This window comes from Pollachius pollachius (genome assembly GCF_949987615.1).
Source record: "Pollachius pollachius genome assembly, chromosome: 4".
NCBI classification, from domain to species: domain Eukaryota; kingdom Metazoa; phylum Chordata; class Actinopteri; order Gadiformes; family Gadidae; genus Pollachius; species Pollachius pollachius.
Genome location: NC_136937.1, coordinates 18,976,840 through 18,997,137, shown reverse-complemented (window position 1 = coordinate 18,997,137; position 20,298 = coordinate 18,976,840). Strand labels below are relative to the sequence as shown.

The window sequence follows — 20,298 nt, the reverse complement described above, 5'->3', positions numbered from 1 at the left end:
ACCCAAAGCGCTGTACAATATTTCACCATTTATAACCATTCACCCATTCATACACACATTCACACATACAACAGTTGAAACTATTAGAAAGTATTCTAAAACTCTGGTATGTGTGTAGGGTCTCTTAGGTCGAAGTAAGAGAGAGCTGGTTAAAGGTAGGATTTCTCTACCAGCCTAGTGCCCCTCCATCCGTTGAGGTAGCTAGGACGATTTTACATTGAATTTACATGCAAGGTAGCCCTGAACTCAACCACATCAACCCACCCACTACACTCTCCTCTTCTATTAGCTGTTTGAATAACCAATATCTTTCTAAAAAAACCAAAAAAACGCTTTCCAACAAGGCCTACATCAACTGCGATTGATAGGCGTGATGGTAGCCAGGTCGCCAAATGTTGAACGATGAACCTATGTTGTATGTTATACAGACGCAACAATGCATGACTTTGCAACGGCAAAGTCTTTCTTCCTATGCCATACCATCTTAAACATCAAGAACAACACAAGCTTCTCTCCCAACAGCGCCATTTCAGCAGACTTATTTGAGCAGGAAGAGTTTTTGAAGACAAGTGAAATTTGAACAGCGACCGGCCACAGAGTTCACATTAACGTGTCAGGTGTGGATGTCAGTGTACACTTCCATGTGACACTTGTTATGCTTTTCAAAAAACGACTGCCACATTGTCGTCTGTATTAGTCACTGTTCACAAATGCTTATTCCTTATAAGAATTTATTTTGCGTTTTTATGCTTCATTCCTGAAGAGACAGGAAATATCTCTAAGAATATCTATGTTTTAATAAATAAAATAAGAGGCTCTGAATAGATATCACTGCTCCTCGAGGTGGTGCTCAACACATGAATGAAGGAACTTAAACGGAAGTTAACTATCCAAAAACGAATAACTAAAAAACTCAGTTTGGACCATGAATAAAGACCGTAATTATCGGTATCACGGGCCATGTATCGCATATCATATCGTGAGGTACCCTGTGATTCCCTACTCTATTACTGAATCATGAATAATGTGTCAACTATCAAACAATAAGTGCTGGAATTAGTAAGGACTCTACGTTAATAATGACTACATTTAACCACATAGACGTATATCATCCATTCATTTATTGAATACAGTTGAATTCATAACTTAATACACTTGACCCCCCTCCAGCGGACCTAGTGAGTTCGTAGCTTACTAATCAGTTTATTAGTTCATAGTCCAAGATCGTAATGAAGTGGTGAGAAATGTACCATTAGACACCATTAGAGTTTTCATGTTTTCCATGAAAACTCACACTTTTATTCAACAGTTTTCGTCTGGGCTAACATAATTGCACAAGGCTTTTCTAATAATCAATTATCCCTTTAACACAATGAGCTAAACAATGTACCATTAGAACACAGGAGTGATGGTGGCTGGAAATGGGCCTCTGTACACTTATGAAGATATTCCATAAATAATCTGCCAGTTCCACCCAGAATAGTCATATACCACATTAACAATTTCCAGACTGTATTTCTTATTAATTTAATGTTATCTTCATTGAAGAAATCAGTGCTTTTCTTTAAAAAATAAGGACATTTCTAAGTGACCCCAAACTTTGAATGGTAACATATATGTGGATGTTATGGTAATGTATTACGAATGGCGGTAGCCGTGTATAATAAACCTCTCACTCTCTCTCTCAAGGTCCCGCCCTGTGGAGCCGTGTGCGCCCGCGGTGACCCCGATCGACGGAGACAGGAAGCTGGACAGGAAGAAGAGCCAGCCCGGCCATGTGAGGAAACCTGAGTGTTACCTTTGAGCAAGGCATGACCGTACATACGTGAACTGTGCACTTTAAAACCAAACGCTCCTGCTCTGTTTTCATAGATTTCAAAGACAAACGTCCAGTATCACAAATTGTTCAAGGAGATAAGCAAGGATGAGTTGCTTAAACAAAGTAAGAGATCGATTCCTATTTTTTGAGGAGTAACATGTGGTGAGTTTATATTTAATTTGTAATTTGTTCGTCTCAATAACCTTGACTATGTTATGGTTATGTGTGCCCACAGGCTACACATGTGCGCTACAGAAGGACATTTTGTACCAGGGGAAAATGTTTGTCTCAGACAACTGGATTTGCTTTCATTCTAAAGTGTTTGGAAGAGATACCAAGGTAATATAAAAAACACATGTGGGTCTTGTTGCATTAATGGAATTCAAACACATTTCTGTGTTTGTTTTGGAACGTTTGCATTGATTGGTTTAGGTCTGTGTTGTCAGGATTTATGTATTATTAAATAAATGCTAGTTTGTATAGGTTTATTTATTTATTCATGTATTTTTGGTTTATTGATAGGTAATACAGGTTTATTGTTGTTTTTTCTCCAGATTGCCATCCCTGCGCTCGCTGTAGCATTAATCAAAAAGACCAAGACCGCCATCTTAGTCCCCAACGCCATTGTTATTGCTACGTCAACAGAGCGGGTAAGACGGGGCTAATTTGTTTATTCAAGTAAATAATTGATTTCTAAATGCAAATTGTTTACGTCGACTACCTATCCCTGTTTTTTAGCATGTGTTCGTGTCGTTCCTTTCACGAGACAACACCTTTAAACTCCTCAAATCCATCAGTGGTCACTTGGACGTAAGTAATCTCTTTATGTGTTTTATTTACACAAGGGTTTGTGTCTTTGTCAACACAAAGCCATGCTGCAGCAATAGCAGTTATACTAACCTCCTAACCACTTACTGTGTTTGGGCTCTGTTGCTTTTTGAGATGGCAGTTGGATGATGTAATTTACAGTGTCTATGCTGCTTTTAGAAATCAAGAATACTTCTGCTTGTAACTGGAAGGCATTTTATGCGGTGATGAACGTTTTTCTTTATAAATTGACTGTTAATACAGAAGCACCTATTGTCCTCTTTTTGCGTGTTTCCATAGTGCAGGGCAGAATAAATGACATACATTACGTAAAGCGTAAACTCTATCGGCATACGTCTACACACAGATCTGCCTTTGTGTGTTGGTGTGTAACCGACGCTGCTCTCTCCTCCCACATAGGTGGGGAACACAGGAAGTAGCCCCATCACTTCCTCCTGCGAGAACAGCTTCAGCGTGGAGGTGCCGGCATCACTTCCTCTGGTCAGTAGGGCCCCGCCACAGACCACACTTCTCCCTGAGCTCAAGCTACAAAGCCCCTGTTTTTACACTTATAAATATATACATACATAGAGAGAGAATGTTTGTTCCCATTGTGTTGCTGTATAGAAGCCCTGTTGGTTTTCATCTTTGGCTGTTTCCTAATATTGTCCATTGTAGGACCTCTGCGGAGCCTTCTCTGACCTAGATAGTGGATTGCGCCACAGAAGACAAGACCTGCTGGAGTCGAGCAGTTCCGGATCACAGACACCCGACTATGAGAAAATGGCCGGTGTGTAAGGGACCTTCGACATGTTGTTGTAGGGCTGCGTAACCACAATACCGTTCAACCACATGATCCTCCTGATCTTGTGTTGACAATACACATTCGGGGCGGGTTAGTTGGTTAAAGTAAACATATGGATCTACACATAGTCATTTGTGTTTCCTTTTAGACTTTGACGGCATGCCAGAGACCTTTCTGAATGTGGGGAAGAATGGAGAGGTGTCTGTGCACGCAGACATCCATCTGCAATCACCAGCGCCCAAACACCCGGTGCAGAATGGTAACACAAGCTCCGATTCCTCCAGAGGGGAGAACATACAAAAGGAGTTGTCTTCTGTGGGTTCTGTGTGAGGGTTTAATCATTAAGGCAATAGAAAGTGAGGACAAGCCAATCTTAAAAGATGACACCACTACATTGTTAATCGAGTTTAAGTCATCAAATATACATATCATAACCACATTTTACTTTTGGTCTAAACTTTACCTTGTATTTTACATGCAGGGCCAACCAAACCAGCCCTGGGGTCAAGCCACAGAGGAAAGCCACAGCCCCCATCCCTCAACACAATCCTTCTTATCTATTTGTTCTTGTAAGTAATGTTTGTATTACATGCATCCGTGTTATGCTACAGGACAACACACTGATCACACCATCGTAAGTCTCTCCAGGCAGGACTGGGAACAATGGTAATATGGCACCTCTATCTTCAAATACACATCACGTCAAGTGCTGTTAGGCAATATGGGCGAGCTGACCTGGAGAAGTGATGTTAGTAACGGACGGTTCAGTGGAGCCAGGAGACACAGAGTGGGTTGATTGCACACCGGTATTGTCTTTTAAAGTGCTATAACAGGTTTTTCTTGGAAAGAGTTCAGATTGACATTCTAGACTGATGTCTTTCAGTTTTGGGCATGTTCTGACACGTTTGAAATAAGGTTGTCTATCTGTCCTGGATATTAACACACTGTTGTGTTAATATCTGTGTCTCTTTGTGTGTTTGTGTCCCCACAGAGTCAGTGTTCTGGTCCTGTCCTCGTGTTACATGGCCTTCAAGATCGTGGTTCTGGAACATCGCTTGAACTCCTTGGTTTCTGTGGGAGAGTAAGTACCTCAGTACCCCATGAGTAAGACACCCACTTTTATGAGGAGTTCAAAGAAAACAAATAAAAATATAATCCAAGCTGTTTGTATAGATAACATTTGATCAACAAAGAACTACTGATACAAAAAGTAGGTTAGGGACACCCTGCACTGTATCACAGAGCTAGCGGCCTCACCCCATCACCTCAGTCACCTCAGTGTTATGGATCCAAAGTCTGTATACGTCCTTTTGGATAAAACCATCAGCTAAAATAAACATACTCCTAATCAGACTCTCTAGCCCCAGCAGATGACCTCTACCAAACAGCTGTGTGTGGATGTTAACCCAGGGCCCTCCTTGTGTTCCAGAAGCGTGGCAAGCCACCAGTCTCAGGAGGGTTTTAATGCGGAGGTCTATAAAGAGCTGACCTCCAATCTGCTTAAATTAGAAAAGGTTTGTTCACCCGTCAACTTTACCATCTATTTTATTTGTTCTTAGTGTAAATCACATTTATGCAAAGCATTTTACAATACTTAATACTACTTACCTTAGTAGATAAAAGGGCTACCCATTCCTTCAAGGAGGACTCCTCTTTCTGCGTTTCCTCTCACGGTTTCTTCCACGATTAGTTAGAGTTATTAGTAATTAGAGTTTTTCCTTGGTTGGTTATAATAAAATCAGGCCTGATAGAGTTCAGGCGTGGTGCCTGAATTCAGGATTGAGCTCGGCCATGTATGTTGTCAAGAAAATTGAAAATAGGTGAGCGGTGCCTTTTAAGATGTCTAGTCAACACATCAACCTACCTGACCTTTTGATTGACCTGTCTGCCACAAACTAGGTGTAGTCTATATAATGATGTCTTTTACCTTTGTATGTTTGCACTGAGGATGGTCTGAATGGGACTGAAAACGTTTTGCACACACTTTGGGTAGCACTTTACACTTTTATGCAATAAAAACTTATTGTTGCATCGGCTACATGGTGTGCGAGTTCCGCTCCTTTTATTGTTGTCGAGAACGGCAATTCTCTATGGTGTCTTCGAATGTATTTGATAATTTCAGGCACAGATAATTTCACTTCCTATCAGCCCTGTAAAATTGACTTTTGCATATTTCTATCCGTGTAGATTCAGAAGAACCTCCTGAAGCTTCTTGGAGAGACATGACTGAGTGTGTGGTGCCACCTTGGAAGGACACCTTCTAGTACAACATTTCAGAAGATCTTTTCGTGAAAAATTGACAGTTATCTTCAATAGAGATATATTTCAGACATATGTTTGAACTATATTTGTGCAATACATGTATATTTACTCTTTCTACTCAGGGTTTTGTATTTCTATTTTTCATTTTGTTGTGTAATTTTATTACATGGAAATCAAAGCTTAGCACTAGTGACATAGTGTGTAGGCCTATGTAGCATTTTAGCTTTCAAAGGCACGACGAATTAGACATTTCAATGTTTTATCAACGTTATATCACATGTGCTGTATATGTTCCCTGTCCGACAGGATTTATCAGTAAATTGTATTTATAACTTAAACTTGTCACTGGTCTGTGCTTTATTGTGGTCTCTTTTCTTCTAACCAAGGTTTCAGTTTGTGTTGCTTATAAATTTGCTATAGCTGTCTGATTTGACTCCAGTTGGATACAGACATCCAGTGTCTTAATACTTCAATTATACTACAATTATGAATTTTAAATATATTATATAAACTATCATCTGATTCATGACTAGGGCAAAACATTTCTGCCTACTGTATGATATCAGGTAGACTAGGACAAAGGGAAAACAACAGATTAGCATCAGATTACCACTAATCCAGGTAAACAATGAGCATAGTTTCATAAGAGCTGTTAAACCTTATTTACTACTGCCTCGACATTAGGCCTTCATTTGGCTCAGAACCTCAGGATAAATTCACCTATTAGGCTGAGAATATATATATATATATATAAGTTAGCTGCTTACTGTTTATTTTCTTAGCTCATTATTTAACGATTTGTTTTATGCGGTCTCTTAACCGTTTACAGAACACCCTCTCTCGTTCTCCGGAGGGTCGCGGTTTATCTCCACGCCTCCACATCTCTTCTGCCTATCAACCCGATGGTCAGACCGAGTGCATGACGTAATACACAGTCTGAAAGTGCAATGGCGATATTGGACAACAGTCATCGCGTTTGGATACCACATCTGTATCATGTGGCTCACGTTGACAAACACACATGGATTACTTCTACTAAATGAACGATGCTCTTGATGCAGGCTTGATGATCTACAGCCGGAGATTTTGCAGCGAGGGAAAAAAACATTGTACTGTTCCTCCGTTAGTGATGACAGTGTATGCTGATCGCCGGTGAGTTTAAAGTCAAGTAATGATCGCAATGCCATGGTAAACATTTGTTATCTATTATTGTCTTGTGTTCGAAAGTCGGACTGTGCGTCTGTCCGAGGGGCGTGGCTGCAGGTTGGGTACCACTCCAGACCGATAGCTTAGCAACAGAGGCAAGAGGAAGAGACAATGGTTTGGCCATTTGTCGGCGGCGTACATTTTCCATGAAGTAGGCCTTAGTAGAAGCAGTGTGAGCTGAGATAAGCCAGGTCAGAGATGATGTCATGTACACCACAAGGCACCGTGGAAGCGAGGACTGGATCCTCGAAATGTAAACAAAGGGATGCGGGCCTCCCAGCTGGCCTGTGATGAACAGGCTTTCCAAACGTCAGCGATCGCTTGTGAAATCCGATTTGAGGGTTATTTCTGAGGTAATGTTGTTATCTCGATATTTGGAATTCACTGTCCAGTGTAATACCATACAATTGTTCCTTTTCGCTTAACTTTAGCGTCAGGAGGGTGATACTCAAGGGATCATTTGATCGCAAAGCACCTTTTTAATGCTAAATAATGAAACATTTCTCGTAGAACGTTTTTCTCTCCTATGTGTGACCTCCTATGCCCCTTCCCTGCCAGGTGTGACGTGTGAACAGACACTATGGCCACGCAGGAACCGTCCCCCCCCTCGTCGATGGAGAACAACAAGCCAGGCTTTCCCAGGAAGATCCTGGCCAACAAGCTGGAAGACAAGCACCTCTGCAACTGTTGTCACAACATCCTCAGACGGCCCTACCAAGCCCAGTGTGGACATCGCTTCTGCTCCTATTGTTTCAACAGGACTGTCAGGTAACACGTGGGTCCATTGTGTTTTCAGGCTGTGTGTTTTTTTGGATGAATTGTATTAATGTATGCTTAATAAATAATGTGTTTTGGTCGGCAGCAATGGACCTCAGAAATGCAACGCTTGCATTAAAGAAGAGATTTTTGAAGAGCCTACATCCATTTTGAAGCAAGGATGTGTGAGTACAAGTCATGTTACTGTTTACTCCGTTCAGTCATTGTGCGTGAAAACTAGACTGTATATAATGATACACAAACTGATATAAAGAACAGTTAGGCCTACGACATGTGCTTGTGTTGCTTACGAGAACAAAAAAACGAGTTGCTTGTATTGTATACGAGTTGCTTGTATTTTTGTGGTAGATATCTTTGTTGCTCTTCAATTGGATAGCCCTCGTCATCAACCTTAAATAGACAGCCTTTAGCAATAGAAACGGACCTTTAATGCCACAGAATTACATTGTTCAACCATATTTGAACAAAGCAGATTCCTTTTTTTCTTAATGCACTTAGAAGGCCAGAATAGTGTCGAGAGAGAGAGAGAGAGAGAGAGAGAGAGAGAGAGAGAGAGAGAGAGTCTTAGAAAATATACAACCCCTAAAATCGCCCAACCCTCACTGGTCTCCTCCTCCCTACTTTTGTCCCCCAGAATGTTTCGTTCACATAACTTTGGTAGAGCTATGACGATGCCTTGTGCGGAAATGTGATTGGCGGGCAAATGTATTCCCCAAACCAATCACAGAAGAGAGGCCCTGATTGGTCAGAAATGTCAACCGGACCAGACATTATCACAGTTCCCTAATAGCTGACGGATGGCTTTTGTTGTTCTTTATTTGCAGGCTTTTCCTGACAATGCTGCTCGGCGAGAGGTTGAAAACCTGTCAGCAGTCTGCATCCACGAGAGCTGCACCTGGACCGGCAGCATCAAGGAGTATGAGGTGGGGTGTCTGTCAAGATGTTATGATGTGTGTGTGTGTGTGTGTGTTTTGCTTATGCCAACACATTTCTAAATGTGTTATCGGCCTGCATGTGTTGTGCAGGTGAACCACGAAGGGAAGTGTGAGTTCATGATCATCCCGTGTCCGTCCTGTAAAGAGAGGGTCCGTCTCAGCGAGCAGGAGCGCCACAGTGAGCGGGAGTGTCCCGAGAGAACGCTGAACTGCAAGTACTGCAAGGAGCCCTTCCACTTCAAAAACATAAAGGTCTCACATGGATCCTCAGAACTAAAGTGGACCCCCACGTTTCAATCAAGACCAATATGAAGATATGTCGGTCCATCCATGTTAAATACAGATTCTGTTGCCATTTTATCTTAGGCACATGATGAAATATGCCCAAAGTACCCGATGATCTGCGAAGGATGTGCCAAGAAGAAAATCCCCCGGGAAAAAGTAATGTCTCCGTTTCCTCATCACAGAGAATATGTTTAGTAGCAGACTGGAACAGCCTTCCATTGTCTAACCACAACATGGCTTCTCTTTTCCTTTCTTTAGTACGTTGACCATATCAAGTTCTGCAGCAAGTTCAGGACTCCATGTCGATTTCATGTCGTAGGCTGTGATATGTCCGTAAGTATTTCTGATGCTAGGTCAGAATCTATTACTGACTAGATTACAGCTACAAACACATGAATCTGTTTGTATCCATTGGTGCCACCTGTCCTTCACATTGACCTCCATGATGTTGTTCTCGTGGAGGTGGAGAAGGAGAAGATCCACGACCACGAGCGCGCCTGTGCCTACGAGCACCTCAACCTGCTGCTGCATTACATCATGGGCATGAAGGTGAGCATGGAGGGCCTCCAGCCGCAGGGGCTGGAGCTGGCCGGACACAAGCTGGTGGAGCTCCACCAGTCCCTCCGGGAGCTGGAGGCCAGAGTCTCCCTGCTCAGCCACACCCCGTCTGGGCCTCCCGTGCAGGGGGCTGCCTCGTCCTCGTCCTCTTCCTCGTCCTCCTCCGGCGCCGCCGCCTCCTCATCCGCCTGCAGCTCAGGAGCTCTGGCCTCCGCCTCCGCCCCGCCGCCCCACCCGTCCTCCGCCCTGGCCCCCGTCCTCACGGTGTCCACCTCCTTCACCCCACTGCCCAGCTCGGTGGGCGCGGCCCTGGAGCTGCAGCTGCACAGCGAGAAGACCAAGGTGGCGGAGCTGGGCCGCCGCTGCATTGACCTGGAGGTGAAGGCGGGCACCTTCGAGAACGTGGTGTGTGTCCTGAACCGGGAGGTGGAGCGCTTCGCCACCACCATGGAGGCCAGCAACCGGCAGCACCGGCTGGACCAGGACAAGATCGAGGCCCTGAGCAATAAGGTATATATATTAGGGGTGGGAATCACAGGGTACCTCACGATTCGATACGCCCGCGAATACAAATAATATTGCGATTCAGCAAAATCAATATATTGTTAGACAATCCTATAATGATACATCACGATATATGTCTAACGAGGAATACAAAATGATTGCGAAAAGGTAAAATGCTGTGTTTTGGTCTCTATACAAGGTCCAAACTGAGGTTTTAGATGATCGTCTTTAGTTAGTTAACTTCCGTTCAGGTTTCCTTCATTCATGTGTTGAGTGCCACCTCGAGGAGCAGGGAAATCTGATTAGAGCGCCTTAAATATTGATATTTGGGGCTATAGTTCCTGTCTAACTTTCAGGAATAAAGCATAAAAATGCAAAATTAATTCTTAAATTTATTTATTTTTAAATACAAAAACATTATATCAATATTAGATTCTCGTATCACACGAAGAAGATGTGTATGTATATATATATATATATATATATATATATATATATGTGTGTGTGTATATATGTATATATATGTGTGTGTATATATGTATGTGTGTATATATGTATGTGTGTATATATATATATATATATATATATATATATATATATATATATATATATATATATATATATATATATATATATATATTAGGGGTGTAACGGTATATTGAAATCACGGTTCGGTTCATACATCACGGTTCGGTACGAGTTCGGTGCATTGAAGAGAAAAGAAGAAACAAAAATGCAGAAGGCAATTCTTTTTTATTGTGCATGTCTCAGACGATATTATGGATCTCAAACGTCCGTGTCGGGTTCTCCGACGTCTCTGGTTCTTCCACTTCCCAGCAATCTGAAGTATTGTTGACAGGGATTGCCTCCCGCCGGAGCCTCGCTGCCCGCTGCCGAGGCGGGGCGGTGGTTACAAGGCTCGTTGTGGAAATACCAGAGACGTCAGAGAACCCAATGTGTTATGCGCCATAACACCAACAGCAGGACGGTTATCCAAATAACAAAGAAGTGTGACTCACTCACTCGACCGTCAACCTGACAAAAAACTTGAGCATTAGCCAGAATGCGGAGCTCGGCTACCTATGCGCCAATCAGGGCTGCACTTTAGTTGTCACTGAAGAACTCACGTATCTAACATTAGCTCCGCATTACATTGATTAATTCGCACGCCAGTTTTATTTAATTTTATACCGTGTATTCTCCGTGTAAATCCATGCACCAAACCGTGACGTCCGTACCGATTCGGTTCAATACTAACACATGTATCGTTACACCCCTTATATATATATATATATATATATATTACACGGGTCTTCTCAATGCCGTGGAACGCTCCGTTCACTTGCATGGGCTCTTCACAACTTCCGGCGGTGAATTATATTTGATAATTGAATTATATTGTGAATATATGGTGAATTATATGGTGAATTATATTTCACCGTTGCTAAGTTGCTAAGTATAATTGACCGCTGTCAAGGAAAACAAAGGACTTATTGCCTCTAATGACGTCTTTGGCTCACTTCGCAAGTAGTCCGGTAACTTGTCAACCCCAGCGTCGGTTGCTAAGCGGCGTCAACGTCTTTGGCAGACTTTTTCTCTGCTGATCAACACTATGAATGCTGGTAACAAATAAATTGTAAAAAAGACACACTATGTGAATTTTTTTTTTTTTTAAATTTTGGCAAGTAGCCATGTAATAAGCGGGATAATGTATAGAACGTCGCCAGTCATTATCGAAAATAAGCCCCTTCAGGGCGAAGCAAGACACCTCCACTGCGCGTCGGTGTCCTGTTCGCCCTGTCGGGGCTTATTTTCCCGATAATGACCGGCGTTCTATACATTATCCCTTACTATATATAGGTGATTCACAGACTCATTGAGACATGCAACGGCTATATTGATACTTTATCAGGGACCGCCGGTTGGAAGACATTGACTCATGATATCACAAAAGGCTTTTAACCGGTGGTAAACTAGGGGCCCTTAACACACATATTAGCTACAGTCGCACGGTCAGTCGTCTCATCGTCTGGCCTGGTGTCGTGTCTTAGGTCCGTCAGCTGGAGCGGACGGTGGGCCTGAAGGACCTCACCGTGGCCGAGATCGAGGGTCGACTCCGAGAGATGGCCGCCACCACCTTCGACGGCGTCTTTGTCTGGAGGATCTCAGACTTCACCAAGAAGAGACAGGATGCCATCGCGGGTCGCGCCCCCGCCATGTTCTCCCCTGGTAAGCCTGACAAAACCCTGTGTTCATTTTGGATTAAAGGGGTGATATCATGCGACTTTTCCCTTTGCTTTAGACTGTTTAATGACGTATGGATAAATGTTTTACGTCTGCTATGCTACAAAAATCTAAGTCTGAGCCACGGGGAGTATTTGCACCCATCGAGAACTCAATATAGGACAAAAATGGGTATTTCTAGCATACAGGCATGTAACCCTATTCTAGTATAACCCCCAGTACAAATTTTAAGCCTAAAAAAGCATGATATGGGATCTTAAACACGTGCGTTTCAAGCTAAGAGGTCATTTTATTAAGCCTTCCCCCCCTTCTCCCTCTTCTACTCTACAGCATTCTACACCAGTAAGTACGGCTACAAGATGTGTCTGCGTATCTACCTGAACGGCGATGGGACCGGCCGCAGCAGCCACCTGTCCCTGTTCTTTGTGGTGATGAGAGGCCTGAGCGACGCCCTGCTCAAGTGGCCTTTCAACCAGAAGGTGAGATGCCGCTAGGCTAGCGTTAGCACTGGGACTAAGCGCTGTATCAAAGAGTGTTAGAGAAAGACTTGGCCTAAAGTAGTGACAGAGAATAATGCATAGAACACGCCTATCCAAAAGGAGGAAACCTGACACATTTACAGTTAAACATAATTTACATTTGCCCTTTGGATACGGCCAGTCTGGAAAAGTGTTAAACAGGAAGTAGTAGACCTTTCTTATCTTCCCCCATTTCAAAAAGAGAACGTGGGGCCAACCCCCCCCGTAATGGGTGACCTCCCCCCCTTCCCCCTACCAGGTGACCCTGATGCTGCTGGACCAGAGCAACAGGGAGCACATCATCGATGCCTTCCGGCCCGACGTCACCTCCTCGTCCTTCCAGCGGCCCGTGAGTGAGATGAACATCGCCAGCGGCTGCCCGCTCTTCTGCCCGCTCGCCAAGCTGGACTCCAAGAACTCCTACATCCGCGACGACACCATCTTCATCAAGGCCATCGTGGACCTCACGGGCCTCTAGGGGCCCCTGGGGCCCTTGTTCCGGTTGTTTCTTGAAGGTTCACACACGTTGTCCGATCGTATGCTGGGCCTGGCATCGGAAGGGCTTTTATTTTGAAAGGGCCCCCGGGCGTTGGTGTTGGGGGGGCAGGATGGTTCCTCAGGGAGAACCGGTTCACCTTACTGTACATTTTCCTGCGTTTGGGTTTGACGCCCACCGCGCCCCTAGTCACCCCCCCCCCCCCACCAACCCCCAATCTAGTGGTTGCTTATCCGTCACGACGAGGATGATGGTGAAAAGGCTAGGCTGATCATTGACCGGGTGGGGGGGAGTAGAACTTAATATAGAGATGTCTAGTTGGAGGAACCAGTTAGAAAACGGATATAGCATGTTTTCACTTCCTGCTTCGAGAGAACTTAGTCCTCTTGGTGACCGTGGCTTGGTTTGGATTGGCTGATGCAATACAGCCGTGTCTTACATTATATAACAGATACTCATTGGTGTGATGTCATGTAGTTGTAGAGAGGCCGCGGGTTGCTTGTGAGTTAGGGTGTGATGTCATGATAGTGTGAGAGGTGTGAGGCTGCTTGTCAGTTAGGGTGTGATGTCATGATGGTGTGAATGGTGTTAGGGTGCTTGTGAGTTAGGGTGTGATGTCATGGCGGTGTAGCGAGTCAGCGGGCAGCTTGTGAGTTAGGGCGTGGCGTGCACAATATTTGCTTTTTTTCTTGCCAAACTGGTACTGTCAATATTGTGAGCTTTTTGATGCTACTGTTGAGTAAATTTGCATAGACAAACGTGGAGTTATGTTATGAATACAATTATAGGCAAATTAATTGCCTCTTTGCGCAAAGTGCATGCAGCTATATTTAATTGACCTTTTTTTTAACACATACAAATCCATTTCCTTAATTTCTTTCCACTGAGCGGCGCGAAGCGAACTCCGGGCTTCCAGGTCGCCATCGTTGGTGAAACTCGCCATCCGTAATGGTGGACATTGCCTGCGTGTCGGATCCAGGCATCATAACAACACAACACATACACACATGCATACCGCGCACACACATCCATGTTAAATAGCGTTAGCGTTTGTGTGACCAATAGGGGTTGACGGTTTTGATTGGTGTTTCGGTACATCTGTGGAAGATACAGTGGAGTTATCAGGGAGTCAGGGAAACTTGCCAATCAAGCACCATGTGTGTCCCGCTAGAGTCCGGTCTGGACGAGGGCCAGCATGCAGACCTTCCCACCCCCCCGCCCCACGGGGATGTGCCCTTAGGGCCCGTCCCAACACCCCCCCCTCCCCCCTCCCCCCGCCACTGGAGGTTCAACACAGATTCCATGAAACTAAAGCAAAATCATTTTTCATTCCTCGTTCTAATAGATTTTTTGCCGTCCATATAAATTGCATATAGTGGTTGTTTTTCTTTTGTCTTTCTCTTAAGCTAGAGTACAGATGTGAATCAATTATACAAACATTGTCGTTGTAGGGAACGTCGAAAGGAGGCTGAAAGTGTTTGTTGAAGCGTTATTTAACGTAGATGGATGTTTGATGCAGCTCCCCCCTCCCCTCCCCCCAAAAAAGACACCTCATAACCTTGTTTTTATTTTGAATCAAAGTCGACGTACCATTGAATTTGTTAGACACACCCCACAAATCACAGCGGAAAAAGGCTACAGCTTTATTAAATGTGATTTTTATTTTTTTTCTATCCGGAGAAATCAGACGCTTTGCATATTTTACGATTGTGCCTCCCGGGAGCTTGCTAGCTCTGGCAGCGAGGCCTCCTCTCGGCCTGTTCTGAAACCACTCTTGGTCTGCATTGAGGCCCCTCTGTGCATGGGAGGCCTCAATTCATGTTCACTATGGAGGTTCACGTCGGTTTGCTTCGTAGGCCCGCGGCGAACACTTTTATTTGTATTTGTTTGGATGGAGATAACCATAGTAATGCTATTATGTTATATCTTGCTCTGCGTCCGTTCTATAGGGACATAAGCAGATGCATATATTTTATATATATATATATATAAATATATATATTCATAACAATTTATAAATATGTATCTTTCATAACATAATGTTAAACTATTCTAAATACTAACATTAGTATACAGTGCGTGTTATAATATTCATAGTATTACTAAATACCTTAATGATTCTATATCTATATACCAACTTTTTGTTTGTCAAGATGGTTTGAACAGGCCAGGACAAAGTCAGGATTATTTGCTTCTCAAATTAGCATATTCTTTTCTGTTACATTTGGACTATTATGGCACCTTTTCTTGAAGACTTTACGAAGGTCATTATAATATGAACAGTAGCCTACACTGCTTGGAAAAAAGAGGCGGGAAAACAGAGTAAAACGTTGAAGCTAAAATATAGAAGCTAGCTTTGCATAGGCGTAACCCAGAGCTCAGATGATGTTAACGCTGTGGTTGATTTAAGGTTATGATGTTGATTTTGCAAACAGTGCTGTAGAAATGGATTCAGATCCACGACATAGGCCTACAGAGCTGGTGTTACTATTATTGTGTGCATGAAATAAGCAGAATAACTTAATTTTTTTTAACACGTATTGTATTGTGCCAAAATCAGATGATACCTCCATACTAACAATGTTCTATTGCAAGCTGTAATTTATATTCTATGCTAAGACATGGTGCCAAATATAATAGAAAAGTGTGTGTGCGTGTGCTTGGTGTTAGGAAGTGTGAGGAACCTGTTTTGTGTGTGTGTGTGTGTGTGTGTGTGTGTGTGTTGTGTGTGTGTGTGTGTGTGTGTGTGTGTGTGTGTGTGTGTGTGTGTGTGTGTGTGTGTGTGTGTTTGTGTGTGTGTGTGCGCTTGGTGTCTGTGTTTTACATTTCAACTTGATGCATGGGTCAATTATTCAACCACGGACGGAGATTTCAGTATCATTAAATATTTAATATTAAGCTACTCCACTAAATATAGACCCTGTTGAGGTTTTGAATGTAAGCTGTCGTTCGGTGGTTCTTTATTTACTAGCTGATGAAACCGTCGACCACGTCTCTGATGTGATGCAGTTGTGTTTGACAATTGGACTCATCATTGTGCACTTTGTACTTGTTCCTTCTCCAAACAGGGTAATGTTTTGTGATTTGTACACCTTGAAATCAGAGCCATATACATTCTGATGTCTTTCATTAGTGTACCGTGCTATGAGTACATGCCGTATATGAAATAAAGCTACATTTGTCATCTCGTAGCCTTGTTTGTGTTCACTTGATGTGAAGTGGAGGCCCCCGCTGGCCATCATGGCAAGTTCCACAAGATATCTGAGGAGGGCGCCAAAGATCACTAATAGAGAGAGTTACAAATTGACTGCAAAATGTTACTGATCTTTTGCCACAAGTATCTGGTTTTATTATGGTGTATTCATTTGGACGATGAATATTCGACCTATGAAGATAGATGATGTTATATTTGACAAACAATTTTTATGGAGAAAGATATTTTCCCCTACCAAAGGCATTCCCAAGCAAATGTAATAAGTGGGATTTGGATATGATTCCCATTGTGCTTCTTCTGCCCTGCCGGATGTGACAGATGAACCGAAAAGTGGAAAGAAAATGCACACTGCAGAATTCCAGAGCAGTCCTTTATTTTCTTTTGTTTTGGGGAAAATCAACCAAAATTGATCCAAAGTGCAAGAAAATATGTCCCTCTGGTCCGTACTGCTTTATTTCCTGGAGATGAACACTGAGCTGGCGTCCAGTTTTCAGCCAGGGGGAGACACCTGAACAAACTGAAATCTCGGTCAGAGAGGAAAGGCTGTTTGTGCCCTGATCCATCCACAGAGTATAGTTTGTCCATCAATGCTTCACATGAACTCATTGAGATGTGAACACATTGAATCGCTATATGCTTCCTCTTTGACGTCGCGTTACGCCTTGCTAAGGGTTTCCATCCTTTATTTTTAAGCATTTATGCAGCAGGTGATGTTATCGTCCAAGTCTGGAGACGCTTGTTTTATTTAAAGGATTTTTATATCCACACATAAAAACATGAGAGTAACGATCAGGGTCTCATAGAGAGAGGGTGACTACTACTCTGGAACCAAACATTATGCAGAAGTTTCCAGAGACCAAACAGTGTGTGATTTAGGGTTCTGGCTGGTTTTAAAAGGCCTATGCGTGAAACCGAAAATGCATGCATGTGAGTGATAAGGATCACATAACACAGACAGGACCTAGTGGCATTGTCAAACATTAGCAACCTAAAAACAGATAGGTAAGCAGAAACTGTATTTAGATAGTCCACTTCGTAACCTTTGCGTAATCTGGCAAGTCCCTAGCAACTGCCTCTCATGGATTGTCAAACAAAGCTACTTGTTTGTGTTGCTGGAGCTGGCTGCACCGGACGCCAGATGCTGGGAAAAACAAGCAGTGTCTTACTGTTCAATGAATCCAACTGCACAGAACCTATACTTATCTTTATCCCAAACCTAACCAGATCAGCCGTCTCATCCCTAACCCACCCAGCACACAACGTCTTTTGGACGTTGATATCTGGGCTAAATCCCCTCTAGCCCAGATATCAACGTCCAAAAGACGTTGTGTGCTGGGTGGGAAGCTTAACCATTCAATGGTATGAATTGTTTATTCCGATTATTTATACAAAACATGGATTGCAGGACTGTGATTCACTATTTTCCGTTCTCAGCAAGGGATCATTCTTCCCTCGCAAAATTATTTTGCGATGCATATCTACTGTTGTGAAAGTGTATCGGATTTAGCGGCATCTACAAGGAGGTTCAGATTGCAACCAAATGTGTGAGGTGACCGTAGCTCAAAAAAACATTAGTTTTAATCACACCAGGGTCGATTTCTGAAGACCCTAGCCTATGGATAAATCATTTTAACCAATCACAGTCAAGTATCTCATGGTCTAGCCACCATGGTCACTGTTAATGTAGTGTAGGTCTTGGCGGAGTTGGGTCTCCTTAATAGCCGTTACGTTCCTCCACACACCCATAGTGGTAAACTACATGCATTGCGGTACATAGATATAGGTCGCTTTTTATTACAGGATGGTGTGCTGTTGTATCGCAACAGTTTTGGTTTGGATACCAACTTTTTCCGAAAAAGTGTCCGCCTACTTATAGCTATCAAACAAGGAAACAACCTCCAAAACAGACTGCTTGAAAACATGGATGTATTAAAGATTGCATACCAATTTATCATCATCCCCAAACTGCCATTCGCTACACTATTTTACACCTGGATTAAAAAGGGTGGGAAACTCCATTAAAATATAATCCTCCAAACAGATGAAGAAGGAATGAGCATTAGGTTGTCTTCTTTGGCTGTATGAGGTGTTAGGGTCAGGGTTAGTGTGTCAAAGAGACGATTTGGCTTCTCAACAGGAGCTCCCCCAGGCCAGTTGATTTGGATGCTGGCGTCAGAGATAGGGTTAAGCCTCTAGGACACTTCTAATGACATGTTTTGTTTGGATGTGTAGAGCTCTGTCTTACCAGCAGGTGATTTTGATGTGAGAGAGGGTTACGCTTCTCAGACAAAAAGTACAACACAACAGTGTGTGAACATTCCATAAACAACATCGCTCATTATAACGCTCCTGCACAACAACTGTACAACAAAGATGAATCAGAAATGAGTCTAGCCATCGGGATGACATGCTCCCCTCCTTCCTAAAACTCTAAAGGTGCGTATACACCATTCCCAGAGCTCTATTATATATATATATATATATATATATATATATATATATATATATATATATATATATATATATATATATATATATATATATATATATATATATATATATATTGTGGCAACCACGGGTGTGGGCGCCATGTTCCGGGGACGCGGGGATTCTGGGAATTGGGGTTGTCAGTTGACAAAGGGGGTTTTGTTGATTTGTTCTGTTGTTGGGGCTAATTTCTCGGGATGATGTGTGTTAAATGTGTGTTGTTCCATTGTTGTATGATGTGTAGTGTGATCGGGACCATTAGTGAGAGTGTTGTGTGTGTTGGTCAGGTGTCCCGTGTTTCTGTTACGTTCGGTTGTTAATAAAGGCAGTCCGTAGTCGTGCGGTGTATAGGGCACGGAACTGCATAATTGTTCAACCTGGGCTCCCGTCTCGTCCTTCCCGTGCTGCTCGCCACATTGGTGTCAGAAGTGGGATTGGCCTGCGCACGTGGATAAAGGATTGGGATTGACGGTCGAGCCCATGGAAGCCCCAACCGACGCCGACGCACCCTGCGTTGTGGGAGCGCAGCGGCCCACGGACGGAGAAATGGCAGCGGTCAACCGCCCCCTGGTGGCAAGGACGGCGGTGAAGCTGCCGAAGTTCTCCGGGGCAACGCAGCTTGAGCCGTACCTTGCTCAGTTCCGGCTTGTTGAGTGGCACAACGGCTGGGGTGCCGGGGAGGCGGTCGTCCACCTGGCGCTGGAGGGGACGGCGGTGCAGGCGCTCCTGGACCTGGCCCCAGAGGACCAACGGGACCTCCGGGCCTTGATCCGGGCGTTGGAGAGGCGTTTCGGGCAGCGGGCGGCCGTGAACGACAGCCGGGAGCTGCTAACCAGCCGCCGCCGCCGGGAGGGGGAACGGTTGGGGGCCTTCGCAGCGGATGTACTGCAGTACGCCCAGCGGGGCTACCCCGACTTCCCTGCTGCGGCTAGGGAGGAACTAGCCCTTCAATCGTTCCTCCAAGGACTTGTCCCGCCGCGGCTGGGACGGCACGTCCGCCTCACCGGGCCTCCGAACCTCGAGGTGGCTCTTGAGGTGGCGGACCGGGCGGAGCGGGAGTTTTGTGAGCAACCCAGCCTGCAGCCGTCCACGGAGGATGATTGCCAGGACCAGTGTGGTCCGGCCAAGTACTGCTGCCGCCGCTGTGGTGCCCGGGAGGACGCGGCTGGGACAGCCCTCTCCCGTGGCACAATGCCAGTGGCATTCCAGTCCGGGCAGGACAAGGACCGGGTCCGGAAACCCAGGCCACCGGACCTCGAGCCGGAGCAGTGTCGGTGGGTCAAGGATTGCGGGCGGACTGGACAGCGTCCAGTCCATCCCAGCCGCCGGCGTGGCCGTCGGAGGGCCAGGCGTCGGAGGGCGGCGGAGGATGGGGTGAACG

At 44.3% G+C, this 20,298-nt stretch overlaps 2 protein-coding genes across 2 annotated transcripts in view; both read left to right on the top strand.

The window, feature by feature from the left end:
* The window catches only part of LOC307074927 (GRAM domain-containing protein 2B-like), a 6,843-nt gene extending 812 nt beyond the window's left edge, over window positions 1–6,031 (top strand). The window contains exons 3-14 of the mRNA XM_079735338.1: window positions 1,690–1,777; window positions 1,873–1,942; window positions 2,055–2,158; window positions 2,374–2,469; window positions 2,558–2,629; window positions 3,047–3,127; window positions 3,305–3,416; window positions 3,580–3,690; window positions 3,913–4,000; window positions 4,423–4,512; window positions 4,861–4,945; window positions 5,619–6,031. Coding sequence (XP_079591464.1) covers window positions 1,690–1,777; window positions 1,873–1,942; window positions 2,055–2,158; window positions 2,374–2,469; window positions 2,558–2,629; window positions 3,047–3,127; window positions 3,305–3,416; window positions 3,580–3,690; window positions 3,913–4,000; window positions 4,423–4,512; window positions 4,861–4,945; window positions 5,619–5,657 — 1,036 coding nt within the window. The 3' untranslated portion in view covers window positions 5,658–6,031. The remainder of the gene's footprint in view (window positions 1–1,689; window positions 1,778–1,872; window positions 1,943–2,054; window positions 2,159–2,373; window positions 2,470–2,557; window positions 2,630–3,046; window positions 3,128–3,304; window positions 3,417–3,579; window positions 3,691–3,912; window positions 4,001–4,422; window positions 4,513–4,860; window positions 4,946–5,618) is intronic.
* A 1,448-nt stretch (window positions 6,032–7,479) lies between these two features.
* Window positions 7,480–13,198, top strand: LOC307074925 (TNF receptor-associated factor 2-like; the record flags this gene model as incomplete). The annotated part of the gene is made up of 10 exons (XM_079735336.1): window positions 7,480–7,667; window positions 7,762–7,840; window positions 8,501–8,599; window positions 8,702–8,863; window positions 8,978–9,052; window positions 9,155–9,229; window positions 9,359–9,964; window positions 12,010–12,187; window positions 12,533–12,681; window positions 12,980–13,198. The coding sequence occupies 10 exons, from the start codon at window positions 7,480–7,482 to the stop codon at window positions 13,196–13,198; spliced, it is 1,830 nt and encodes a 609-aa protein (XP_079591462.1).
* Window positions 13,199–20,298: the final 7,100 nt, after the last annotated feature.